The 13856-nt window shown below is 34.2% G+C and overlaps 2 protein-coding genes across 2 annotated transcripts in view; both read left to right on the top strand.

Annotated features, from left to right (window-relative positions):
• Nucleotide 1: 1 nt before the first annotated feature.
• LOC110022374 (pentatricopeptide repeat-containing protein At3g49730) lies at nt 2–1837 on the top strand (the record flags this gene model as incomplete). Its single annotated transcript, XM_020721268.1, has 1 exon — nt 2–1837. A coding segment is annotated over one exon (1566 nt), but the record flags the coding sequence as incomplete, so codon positions are not given.
• The window catches only part of LOC110022367 (GTP-binding protein At3g49725, chloroplastic), a 30200-nt gene continuing 17894 nt past the window's right edge, over nt 1551–13856 (top strand). Inside the window, exons 1-7 of the mRNA XM_020721258.1 lie at nt 1551–1628; nt 3347–3832; nt 8366–8430; nt 8922–8984; nt 9091–9180; nt 9352–9464; nt 9721–9789. Coding sequence (XP_020576917.1) covers nt 3397–3832; nt 8366–8430; nt 8922–8984; nt 9091–9180; nt 9352–9464; nt 9721–9789 — 836 coding nt within the window. The 5' untranslated portion in view covers nt 1551–1628; nt 3347–3396. The remainder of the gene's footprint in view (nt 1629–3346; nt 3833–8365; nt 8431–8921; nt 8985–9090; nt 9181–9351; nt 9465–9720; nt 9790–13856) is intronic.

Raw genomic sequence — 13856 nt, 5'->3', positions numbered from 1 at the left:
CCGTCCTGATCTACCCCCGTCCCCCGCCGCCCACCGCACCCTTCTCTCTTCCGTCACCCGTGCCCGCCATTTCGGTGCCGCCTGGGCTCTCATAGATCGCATGCGACGTGAGCTACCCGATGCCCTCACCACCGACGTCTTCGTCACCCTCATCCGCCGGTTCGCCGCCGCCCGTATGGTTACCAAGGCCGTCCAGGTACTGGATGAGATGAAATCTTACGGCTGCGCCCCCGACGACTACGTATTCGCCTGCCTCCTTGATGCCCTCTGCAAGAACGGCAGCGTCAAGGAGGCCGCCTCCCTCTTCCGTGACATGCGCGACCGCTTCCCCCCTAACCTGCGCCACTTCACATCTCTCCTTTACGGCTGGTGCCGCGCCGGGAAGCTCGACGAGGCCAAGCACATTCTAGTTCAGATGCGGGAAGCAGGTTTTGAGCCGGACATCGTCGTTTACAACACTCTCCTTGCCGGCTTTGCTGCCGCTGGTAAGATGGAAGACTCATACGCCCTCCTTACGGAGATGAGACGCAAAGGGTGCGAGCCGAACGTCATCTCATATACGACTCTCATCCAGGCCCTCTGTTCAAGGGATTGCATGGACGAAGCCATGAGACTGTTTGTTGAAATGCGCAGGCGAGGCTGCGTCCCAGATGTTGTCACCTATAACACTCTCATTTCTGGGTTCTGCAAGTCAGGAAGGTTAGACCGAGCTTATGAGTTCTTGGATGCAATGGATACCATGAAAATGCACGGCTGTGTGCCGAATCCCAGCACTTACTTCTCTATCTTTACTGTTCATGAGCTTAAGGAAGATCTAGACAAGTGCTCTGAACTCATGACCAGAATGTCCAAAGCTGGCTGCTTACCTGACCTTAGCATCTACAACGTGGTAATTCGCTTGGCATGCAAACTCGGTGAGTTGAAGAGAGCAGTTCTCATCTGGAACGAGATGGAGGCCAGTGGCCTCAGCCCCGGGCTAGACACCTTCATCATCATGATCCATGGATTTATCAACCAAGAATCCCTTATTGAAGCCTCTGGATACTTCAAGGAGATGGTGGCAAGAGGGCTTTTGACTGCTCCACAGTATGGCACCCTGAAGGAGCTGTTGAACTCTCTTTTGAGGGCTGAGAAGCTGGAGTTAGCCAAAGATGTGTGGAGCTGCATGGTGCAGAAGGGCTGTACGCTCAATGTTTATGCTTGGACGATATGGATACATGCATTGTTCTCAAATAAGCATGTGAAGGAGGCTTGTTCTTACTGCTTGGATATGATGGATGCAGGGCTCATGCCACAGCCCGATACATTTGCGAAACTGATGAAGGGGTTGAGGAAGCTCTACAATCGGCAGATTGCAGCGGAGATCACAGAGAAGGTGAGGGTGATGGCGGCTGAGAGGAACGTTACTTTTAAAATGTATAAGAGGAGGGGTGAGATGGACTTGGAGAGGAAGAAGCAGAGGAGAAAGAAGAAGAGGAGAGAAAGCAGACGACAAGAGAGAGGTTTTCAGCGCAATAATAAAGCTAACCCCTTGGGTCCTTATGGGGTGAAGGTGGAGGTAGTATGAATCAAGTTCTTGTGCTTCCTTGTGGAGTTCTTGGTGGAAGATGTGAATCAATGCACGGCAGGTATTTATTCACTTTTGCCACTCAAGAGATTTCTCCAACCACAATGCTTCTTTCTATTATTTGTGGGCGTTGGTACTTACCTTGTGGGATTATTAACTATCATTGTACAAAGCTGTCATCTTTTTCAATCCATGCATCAGGTTGGGATGAAGAAAGGGGATTAATTTAGATAATAAATTAATTTTGGGGCAATAACATACATAACATGGCACACAATTCTTATGTATTTACATGTATCTAATTTAATTTAGTTTTGGTTTTTCTATGCTTCTGCTTGTGTTCAAGGAATTTAAAATGTGTGATCTCACAATTCATAACATCAAAGTTCAGATTGTATAAATCTGCTGCACTATATATGGTGAACTTGAACCCACAACATAACATGTGGTCTCATTGTTGACTATGAAGTAAATGAAAATTTAAAGGATTATATGAATTCCCTCATATAGTTTGTGCTCATGGCATACGAAAACTACCCTAGTGCTGATACATTATTGCTTTATTATGTGATTTTTTTGGGTTTATATGCTTGTTTCTGTTCATGCATGACATCTATTTCAAAAAGTTAAAAAAAAAAAGAAAAAAAAAGGGAAATTTACATACATACCACATAATTCTTACGCTATTTCAAAAAGTTAAAAAAAAAAAGAAAAAAAAAAGGGGAAATTTACATACATACCACATAATTCTTACCGATTTATATTTCTAACACCTTAAGTTTGATATTTATATTTACATCGTTTTGGTCCTATAAATATTTTTGCATAAAAGAAGTGCATTTGACTTTTAAAATGTTAATAAAGCTGTATTTTTGATGTGATGTTAAAGATTGGTGTTATGATTGTAAATTGTAAAGTTTGTGTTAGACATGTTAGTACATAAGAAGTGTGTGTTATGTATGTAAAAACCCCTAATAAATAAATAAATAAATAAGATTTACATATGTACCATCTCAATTTTGACATAAATTTCTTCTTCACTCTGCATAAAAAGGTACTCAATTTTGACATAAATTTCTTCTTCACTCTGCATGAAAAAGGTATATTTCATTTTTTAGAAGTTAAAATAGTGATATTTTACGTGATATGAAAGATTTGGTCCGTATAAGTTCCATTGTGGCTGTTAGATATATAAATACATAAATATTAGGTGGTATGTACGCAAATATTTCATATTTTTTAAGAAATTTACGATTTGATATATATTTTTAATATTTTCTTATTTAATGATTATTTTCTTTTATTAAATATGAAAAAAAATTGATTGATGTGTTGATGATGGTGGTGAGTGAATTAGTGGTAATGATTGGTGAGATGATAATAACAATGACGATTATTGAAGTGTTGACAAGTATTTAAAGTTATTTTGAGTTCTTTATAAATAAATTAATTTATTTTGATAGAAGAAAACATGTAAAATTGTATAAATATGTTTAAAAAATGAAGGAATATTTACATCATATATGTGCATGTCAAAACTTTAATTTTTGCATACACACGCATGGAAAAGTGTATTGCACTTTTTACAAAGTTAAAATAGTATAATTTTTTATGAGATATGAAAATTTTTGGTGTATAAATGTAAAAATTATAGTTTTAGATATGTAAATATATAAGAATTAAGTGGCATGAATCTAAATGCTCCAAAAAAAAAAAAAATAATGTAACAAAAATGCCCAATTAGTGTTGCAACAAGGATCTTAAAAACCCCATCTTTAGGCCTGTACACGCTACGCTGGCATACTTCGTGTTCGGAGAAGTTTGAAAATATGGTGATGAGAATCGTTTCTCGCGTCCGACCACCAACGGGTTACCTCTGCCGTTCCCTTAATCCCCCTCCCCTCTTCCCCATACGTGCTCCGATTCCTGTAAATTCGCCTTCGCCTTTTGGCGCACTGTTCTCGTCTTTCCGGAAGCGGAAGGGAAGCGACGAGGAGCGTGAAGAGGGGAAAGAGAAGGACGTTGCCGTTCCTGGCGTCTTCCTTTTCGCGAACGATCTACAGAGCCCGCCGAGGCTGTTTGTGGTCCAGCCCCGCGTCCGCCCTGAATCCATCCTTGATTTGAAGCTCTCTGAGGCGCTTAACCTTGCTAAGTCGCTCGAGGAGCCGCGCGGCGGATTCGTTCAGGCGGATTTTACCGCCAAGCAGATCTCTTCCCACCTTGTTGTGCAGAACCCCATCGCCAGGTCCTCCAAGTCTCATGCCGGTTTGTCTTTTCCTGCTTCCTTTCTTTTCAAGTTTCTGAACTAACTTCCTGTCACCTGATATTTGAAGAATGGCTATTGGAGGTTTATTGCTGCGGTGCATTCTTATTTTTACGATGTTTTTTTTTTTCTTGAAACGTTGAAGTTATTTTAAGAGCTGTTTAGTTTATTATTCTGTAAATGTTATTCTTTACATTGCTGTAGCGCTGTGTTTTTAATTCAATATTTTTCTATGAAAAGACACCAACATCATTGAAATAGTAACTGTATTATAAAATTTCAGATGGTTTGACATCTTGATATTCATCCAACATAACTACTGTTATTCAGCTAAAAGATGTCCGCAAATTTAGCTACTAATTAGTGATAAGAACATGACATTTTATTTTGTAAAAAGCAACAAAATTGCTTCGTTAATTTGCTTCTTTGTTTGTGTGCTTGAAAAGATTGAAAAGTGACCTTACATAACCATAAAATCTCATAAAAATGCAATTATCCGTTTGGCTCAAATATCACTAGCAGAGTATAATTGCAGCCTACATTTTCAAACCATCATTAAACCAAATTATGCAATTAGCAGAAACACAGGCGGAGCTTCTAATGGAAAACGCCAATTTGAAGGCTTCTCACAGAGAGGGCTACAGAGCGCAAAGTGTTGCTCAAGATAAATAATCGATATATGCATTTCTGAATCTACTTGACCGACAACATGGGGGTGTTACAAGAGATATATTTGATATGAGAATATGCTATTCTGCTTCACCATCAGAAGAATAGCCCTTCAATAGATAGGAAGATAGGAAGATGTCTTAAGAGTTAAATTAGAAAACTAATAAAAAGAACTACTGAAAGTTACAGTTTGAATGCTAAAAAAAATTTGCTAAGCGGTCCTTTTTCTTTCATGTCATATTCTTTATAGGTTTTTAATAAATTTGTTATGACAAGAAAAAAGGAGATCTAGAGATTTTGAATGATTTAGATTTATTTTATTTTACCTCTTTTATAAGTTAGGTAAGACATAAAAAAGGGGATCTAGAGTATTTTCTTTTTGTAACTTTGGTAATGTCACTTGTGGGGTCTAGAAGTCGGTATACCTTAGCAACACAATGATGCAAATTTGTTTTTATTATCAAAAGAAAAGATTGTATGCAAGCAATAAAAAATAAATAATTAAAGATGAATTTTATGTTATTTCATAAATAAGAATCTGATTGATACAACCGAATGAAAAATAAAAGACCGACTGAAACAAAATTGAACTGACCATATAGAAACAACTACCCAAAAACTTAAAGAGGAAATATAATAACCAAAGCAAATACCAAAAATGAAAAGAAGAAATCCAGAGCTGGAATATTTATTCATGTAGAGATGATTTTGTAAGTGGCTGAATAGAATATACTATACAAAAATATTAATAATTGAGTTTAACAAATTAAATTCAGTAAATAACCGTTGTTTATTAAAACATAAATATTAAAGATTTGGATATGCAGTATGAACAATAAGAGGGATGATTCACTATATGTATATGTATATTACTATAAATATCAAAATTGAAATTAGTGAAATTTGAAATTATTGACAATCAATACAATAACCTCAAATCCAATCAAGTCTTATTAGCATAAAATTTACTATTATTTGCTACTTATTTTCAATTTTTATTTATATGTAGTCGGCTATATCGAACACTTTGAAATCAGGAAGGTAATTATCAACAAAGGAACCCCAGCTATTTCCAATATCCAAAGTGATTGCATTGACATGTAGACCATTGCACGCAAGTATATAATTAAAATTTCTTAGTGGAAGATTATTTAAATAATATGACCAACATATTTATTATTTTAAGCATAATTATAAAATGCAAGAAATTTAATTGCAATTCATAATAGTAATAAGTAAGAAAATAAAACATTACAACCTTGCAACAAGGGCAAAAAAATAATGTAGTTAATTCTTTCATCATGAGCAATAAATAAATCTACAACAAGGCCAAAAAAGAAATAAATTGAGAAACTATGACAGGATTGACAATCTTACAAAGTAACTATGATTCTGATACAAACAACAACGTTAATGCCTCTAACGATAACTACTACATTTATCCCGTAATAAATTATAGTTACTTATCTGAAACAAACACAAAATTCTAAATTTTTTAATGGTTCACCCAACACTTTCCTACTACACAAAGTGGAATTCAGAATATAAGCAATTATGCAATTTAACATAGTTATTTATTAAACTAGGTGTAACATAATTTACATATATATATATATATATATATATATATATATATATATCTATACATGGATATGTATATATACATACATGCATACATGCATATTTATATATAAGATAATTGCATTAAACACAGAGGAGCTTACCTGCTAGATTGGTCGAGAAAGGAGGAGAGCAAGCTTCTGTCCTCTACCTTTGGCTAGGTCAAAGGAGAGTTAGGCGAGAGGGAGAAAGTCCTATAGCTATCAGTGTCTAGTGCAGTGGAAAGTTGCGATGCCCTGACTTTATTCTTGTAACAGGAACAAGGTTTGCAAGGGCAAGGCGCCCTAACTTGATTGGGAAGGTGACAACAATGAATATTGCAGGAAAAGAAAAGGGATTGCACAAATCTTGAAGCTGGTTTGACAACAAGAGAAAGAGCTCTCGTAAATTTGCTTGATTCAGAAGAAGGAGGGAATGATTACGGGAAGGAAGGAGAAGGAAAGGCGGCTTGACTTGGTAGCAGGAAAAAGGAAGAAAAATTTTGGTAAGACAATGAACAAGAGCTATAGAAGCTTCGAGCAAGTTAGATGTATTTCGAGTGAGAACATTATAAATTTTTAGTTAAATGTGAAGATTAAGCTGAAGATTGAACATGAATTTTGATAAATAAGAATTTTAAGGATGAATTTTTTTTAGAAGGACATGTAAAATGAGTGGAATCATGAAGGTTATCATAGATAATAAAAAATGAACCTTAATTTTGTATATGTTCATGCTATGTACCTATTGATGTGGTGTACATATCAATTTTTTTGAAGTTATGAGAGAGATTTGAATAGTTTGATTATACAATCTCTTATTAGATCTTAAAAATTGATAGTGTACCAACTGCTTGGAGAGCAAGTATTTTGTTCTTGTATTTATGAGCGAAAGATATTGAAGGATGTGGTATGCATTGGGAAATTAGGCCTACGGTTCATATCATGATGTCTTAAGTGATGGTTTTGGAATATGAACTTTGAAAATCATGTTATCAAACAATCAAATTTGTTGTATACCAATGTGACCTACTTTGGATGCAATCTATGTGTTGTAGCAATTAATGGAAAAAATATAGAGAGCAATGAAATGACTGTCTTATGGTTATGTTTTTGAAATTGGCATATGATTGAGTGGCATGATAATTTATTTAGGAGAAAATATATTCGTCAGCAATATTTTGATATTTGAAGTAATTGTGAGCTGAGTTTTTGTAAAAAAATAATTTCATGTTACATTTTAATATTATGTTAGTATCTTCTTGTATTTACTATGGAAATTTTTAAAAGAATATTTGAAGCATTGTGGCGTATTGTTTTTAAGATGACGTGGTATTGATTTTGAGACATCAAAAATTTAAAATGAGTGAGATAACTTTTAGAAGATTAGATGCTCAGGATTATTATAATGAAATATTAAGTCATTGTATGTTTTTGTAATTATTCATTAACACAATATTTTGGCTCGATTTTTTAAGAAGCCAAAGAAGAAAAATGCTTTGTTTCTTTTTGCTCTGGCTGTTAAAAGCTCCTTAAGATGTCTATTTTTAAATATTAAAGATGAATATATATTTGGGTGAAAATATTGCAAAAGTAAAATCATGTTGTGTTGGTTGTATCTAGTGTTAAGTATTTTTCTTTTATAGGCTTTACATGCATACCATCAATTCTTATATGTTTACATATCTAACACATAAACTTTGCTTTTTTACATTTATTCCACCCAATTCTTTCATATCACACCAAAAGTACCACTGATCTGTCTTTTAAAAAGTGGAATACCCCTTTTCATGTATAGTTAATTTGGCATATATGTAAATTTGAAGTTTAGTTGTTATATATAATAAATACGCAGAAATCTTTACTGCAGCATGTTGAAATAATGAATAGATGTTTGAACTGCAAATTCTGTTATATAATATTTGGTCATACATGTGAGTATGACTTTTTAGGTGTTTGTCTATTTTCTCTTTCATTAAAGAGTGTAATTTATTTATTTAGCCATAAGAAATATAATTTTCACACTTATTTTTGCTAAGAATCAGGTTATGGATTGATTGGACTTTTGAACAATTACCGAGTATTCCTGGTTATGGCTTTTGTCTTCTTCTGTTGGTAGATATTTAATGTGCTGACAATTCTGAGACATAGTTTTCTCTTTTCGTAATTTTGTTGGATGATTGTTTCGTGTGAAAGGTCCCTGTTTTTCCTTAACTTAGTGCTTTATTGGTATTCGTGCTGATGATTTGGTTGCAAAAATTGTATCAGATACTTATTTTGGACCGGGAACTGTGGACAATATCAAAACCCATCTGAAGGCATTGGAATCAGAGGTGCTCTATCTATTTCTCATCTCTTCTGTTTATACATTCCTGAAAGAGTATTTAGAGATGAAGATTTTCTGCATCTGAATTATGATTTTCTTACTTCAAAACTTTGAGAAGAAACTGAGAAGTTTTGCTTACATGTAATTATGTTATGTTTTTCAGTTGTGTAGTAGTATATGTCTAGCATAAAAATGTTTACCTTCTTTTAGATTATCTTTTAAGACAACTTTTGATTGTTTTTAAACACACACACACATATATATATATATATATATATATATATGGATTAAGAATTTGTATTGATTTTTACCCAAATCTGTTTTAGCAAAGAGGAAACTGCGGTTGAAAAATAAACTTTTAAATGTTGAGATTCCCGGGTTTTTTCAATGATTAGTTACTTTATTCTGTCATTCACAGAAGGGAGTTAAGAAAGTTATATCAATATCTATGGACAAATTTATGATCCCTTTCTAAAACTATATTTGTAGCTATAACAGGATCACATAGATGCTGTTTTCGTGAATGCAACTCTTTCTGGAATCCAACAGCGCAATTTGGAGGCAAGCCATATCAATATGCTGCTTATCTGAGTTTAGCTTTATATTTTTGTCTGATTTCATCATCAATTGCTAATACATTTGATTCACTACTGAAAATTTTTGATAGATTTCTTGGGGAAAGCCGGTTTTGGATCGTGTTGGCCTTATTATAGAGATCTTCAATTCCCATGCTGAGACCAAAGAGGCAAAATTGCAGGTCTTTCAATCGCCCTACAAATTTCATAATTTTGTCTCCTTTTGTTTTGAAATCTTGTCTTACATATGTTTGGAAGCGTTAAAGGATGTGATTTTATCATCTTCCTTGTTTATTGCTCATTTCCTGAGAAAGGATTTGCGGGTAATGAAGTTTTATACCCTATTTTTACAGTCTGAACTAGCTGCTCTCATGTACAAGCGGAGTCGTCTTGTTCGAGTGCGTGGTTCACATGGACGCCTTACTTTTGGAATAAGTGGTGAAGCTGAGGTTGTTAGTGCGCGAGGGTATGTACAAAATATTTAGGATATGCATTTATGATTTTTTTTTATGCTTCAGGTAGATATTCTGTGTTTATCATAAGTTAAAAAATACATCAGGCAACTTTTAATGTAATGAAGTGACCACTATGCTTATTAAATATAGCTGTATATGATAATTACATATTACACTTTAGCTGAAAACATATGTCAACTTAGTGCAAGCGTCAGAATTTTTTCTATTTCAAGCAGTTAATATTTATTATATGATTGTTGACTGCAGGAGAGGAAGTGGAGGGCGTGGTTTTATTAGTGGTGCTGGAGAAACTGAGCTACAGCTCCAACGGAGGAGGTAAATTTGTATGCTCTTTTTGTATTTATTCTTACAGATTATTGAAGAGGGTAAAATTTTCTATAATTAATATATGTAAACTTTAAATCAGTTTTACTATAATTTCAGGAAGAAGCTATTGAAAATTTCTTGTATGTTATGCTTTCATTAATGGACTTCGGAAATGATTGTTGGAGTTTCTATGTTTCGTTTGCTAAAACAAGTTCCATACACCTTTTGAGTAGTTCGACTCAAACAATTAAAACTAGTTATTTTTTGTCAAATAGTGGCCATCTAATCTATAAGGGACATTCTACATTATCATGATATTGATCATCAGCATCATTTACCTTTTGCTGACTATTTCAGGGTTGGCTTTATTCATTATGTTGAGTGGCTACATGAAGAGTTAACGCTTATATTTGGATGATTTTTTTCTCGTTTAGCCATAATACTATGTTTTGTTTTTCAAAATTCTGTCATATCAATCTCTATTTACCCACATTATATGTATTTATGTATTAAATAAGATCAATGTATTTCAACTTATTTTCCACCTTGTTATTAATATGCACTATATCTACCATCTCTTTAATAACTATTTATTATTCTTTGTACTCTAGTTTTTTGTGTGCTCCAAAAATTCAAAATATCTTGGCCGTCCCTTTCCTTGAAAGGAAAAAAAGAAGATGAATGAGAACGAGGGAGTTTACGGTGAGATTTCTGGTCAAATTTTCATACAGCATATGAGATAGTAGATAACACTGCCTAGAGCTCATTTTGTGAGGATTTTAATGATATGGGCTGTGAGGTTTCTGTAGGCACGAGCCCCTACAGTTAATTATCACTCTCAATAACGGGAAAACATTTTTGATTAAGGCTAGTAATCGGAAAATTGATTATTTAGCATATAGTAGCAAAAAGTTTAAAATTTAAACTTATAAAATCTTCATCGTGAACTTAAGAGCGGATAGTGAGGGAAATGATGAAGCACCTGATCAAGATTCAATGATTTCGTCATCTTGGGTCGTCATGGTCACTGGTATACCTAGTAAGAGGAGGTAGCGACCCAAACTGGCAGAAGAATCATTGTCAACAATCATGAGTTGCTTCATTTAAGGGAACCTTGCAGATGTGGGGTGGATATTTGTGTAAGAGAACTAATCTAGGTCGACCTTAGTTTATAAAGAGCTTTGTGTCATATCAAATATACCCTATGATTTATAACTCAAAGGGGGCAGAATGTCATTGGTGGATATGCAACCTGCAATCGTGACCATTTTATAATGGAGTCTACTGGCTAAACCACTTGATGGAGCCTATTGTCGAACCATTTGGTTAGAGGGCTCTGATCTTAACACTTCTTTTGTGAGTTTAAACCATGCAGACAAAATACTTGATCTACGTTTTTACTGCCACAGTTATTTTGAGTTTAAATTAGTAGTATATTTAATATTACATTAGTTTTTTGTGAGTTTAGAGTAACAATAGATTTGTCACCCTAGATAAAAGATCGCGGAGGACATATGAGTTTTGCTGTTAAATTTTAAATGATTGATTTTATTTTAATATTTTGAAGTCTTTTTGATTTTGGAGTAAACCCATCTGGTTGAGATTTATTTTCAATGCAACCATCATCTGGGATTTAAGTAATCTTAAACTGTCGACTCTGTCCTACTTACTGAAGACCAGACTCATAACCTAAATCAATTGAGTTTGTTTAGATATTCTTTTGAGATTATTTGGAAAGTAGACTCATCCGATTGAAATTTACATTCAACACTGCCATCATCGGGGTATCAAATAACTATTGTCAAGTGGTACCTGTTGGGAGGAGGATTAGATTGGACAAAAGTGAGACTTACGACATTGCTCTATAGGCAAGGCGACATATTTGAGAGGATGCGTGATTTAATACTTTTCAATTTGGCTTTTGGAAGGAAAATTTTTGTTAAGCCTTGAGATACATTTATGCTTATCAATGTATTTTCAATTTTAGCTTAAAAATACACTTAACCTGCGCAACATTTTCAGATGCTTAGAATTAAGGAATATGAAACAAACGATGGAGCACACGAGGGTTTAATATTTTGGATAACATGCATATTTTTTATGGTGGCATTTTAAAAATTAATTCAATGTAAGTCCACACAATATTCTTGGACCATATGATCGAGCATTCAATATGATGGTTGGAGCCTATGCACGTACTTTTATGGTATGCACACCTTGTTCACTAGCACCAATTTCAATGCATTTAAAAGGCACATTTGTACAAATTTTAATACATTTGGAGGTAGCCTTGTGATGTGTGCTCATATCTTTACTTAAACTTATTAATTACTCTTGAAATCACTCAAAGTTCTGGATATTTGCATGAGCATACTAATTATTGAGATGCCTGTAAAATTTTATTTTAAGTTCGCCTTTTGTTCGCTCATGTAGGAGGATTGTGGATCTGATGGCATTATTTAGCAAATGAGAATCTTGATTATGCATTCAGAATGTTGAATTTTATCTCATATGCTTAGCTTTGCTTTCAACTTTTCAAATCTTGGATATTCAATGAAGCTTGTTATGCTCATATGCTAGCAATTTGCTTCATCAAAGGTCTATCATATATTTTCTTCTAGTTGAAAAATAGACTCAAATTTTTAGCAATTTTTTGTTGATCTTTAATTTTTTAATTAATCTTGTAATGTGATTCAAGCATCTAATAGAGCGTTCATTTCACTCTCATTTGCAAGCTAACGAGTCAATTATAGGTTTCATTCATGCTCGAAGATAAGCTATCGAGTCCCATGTAAATGTTATGCAGGTTCTATTTAATTTAATTTTTTTTTCTTTTTAAAATTTATCCTTTGTAATTTAGGAAATTTATTTTAATTGAATTTTAATATAAATAAATTCAGTTTCATTATTCATTGTAAGCGGCGTTCAGATGAAATTTTGGCAGCCTCCCGACGTCATCCCCTTGAGGGAGGCTCACCTGAAAATCTGGGTCTACCCACCACATCAAGACAGACGTGTATGAGTGGTTTGCACTATGGTAGTGCACCCTGCCACCCAAAGAAATGTGTGTACGGAGCTGTGGACCTGCAAAATCAATTACAAAAATAAAAAAAATGATAAAATTTTTCTGTCACGCTAAGGAAAACATGTACAAACATTCATTAGGCTATTTGGCATCGTCGTTGTCTCCGCCATGCTTACACATGTATCGAGGTTTCTTTTTCATGAAAACTCAAGCAAACACGGAAATTTTCTTAACACATCAAGAAAAACGTGTACGAGTACTTAGTTTGAATTGCACACCGCGTCGCGAGTCTCGCATGCAAGCCTCACCCTAATGCACTAAGAAAAGCTTGTATAAGAAGAGTAAATTAGTGTTTGTTTTTTGAAACTTTTCTTTTTTGTCTTTTTCCTTATTCTTGTCGTGATTAGGGCTGTCAAAAAAGATTGTTGTTCACAAACAACTTGTGTTTGACTTGTTAAATAACTTTTATTCGAATCATTCGTTAAGTTAGCGAGCTGAATACATATAATCTTTTAAGCTCGAAATATAAACAAGCCATGTAAGACCTTTTGTTCGATCATGTGCGACTTATTTTTGCTCAAAATAAGGAAATTATATATAATAATATATTATATATAATTATTTCGAATTTTAAATCACCACTCCTTGCATGGTCATGTGGTTTCGCGTTTTTTATTGCATATAATTGGTGTAGGTTTGAATCCAACTCTCTACATCTATTTTTCTAATTAATTTGAACTTGTCTATTTGAGTTGAACTCAAGCTGAAAACAAATGCGAATATTTTTCAAGCCGAACACAAACATGAATATTTTTCGTGTCGAACATGAACAGACTGTTTACGAGCTAATTTCAAACAATAAATAAATAAATAAATGAACCGAGCATGAACACATGTTCAACTCGCTCAAGCTTGGCTCGTTTACACCCCTAGCTGTGAGAGGGAGAGGAAGAAGGATTCATTCTCTTCTTTTCTTTTGAAATTTTCCGCTCATTCAAATAAAGTCACTTTCAACATCTTTATTTTAACTACTCTATTAATATCAACTTAA

The sequence above is a fragment of the Phalaenopsis equestris genome, unplaced genomic scaffold (genome assembly GCF_001263595.1).
Source record: "Phalaenopsis equestris unplaced genomic scaffold, ASM126359v1 Scaffold000188, whole genome shotgun sequence".
Lineage (NCBI taxonomy): Eukaryota > Viridiplantae > Streptophyta > Magnoliopsida > Asparagales > Orchidaceae > Phalaenopsis > Phalaenopsis equestris.
This window is presented reverse-complemented; position numbering and strand designations above follow the sequence as displayed.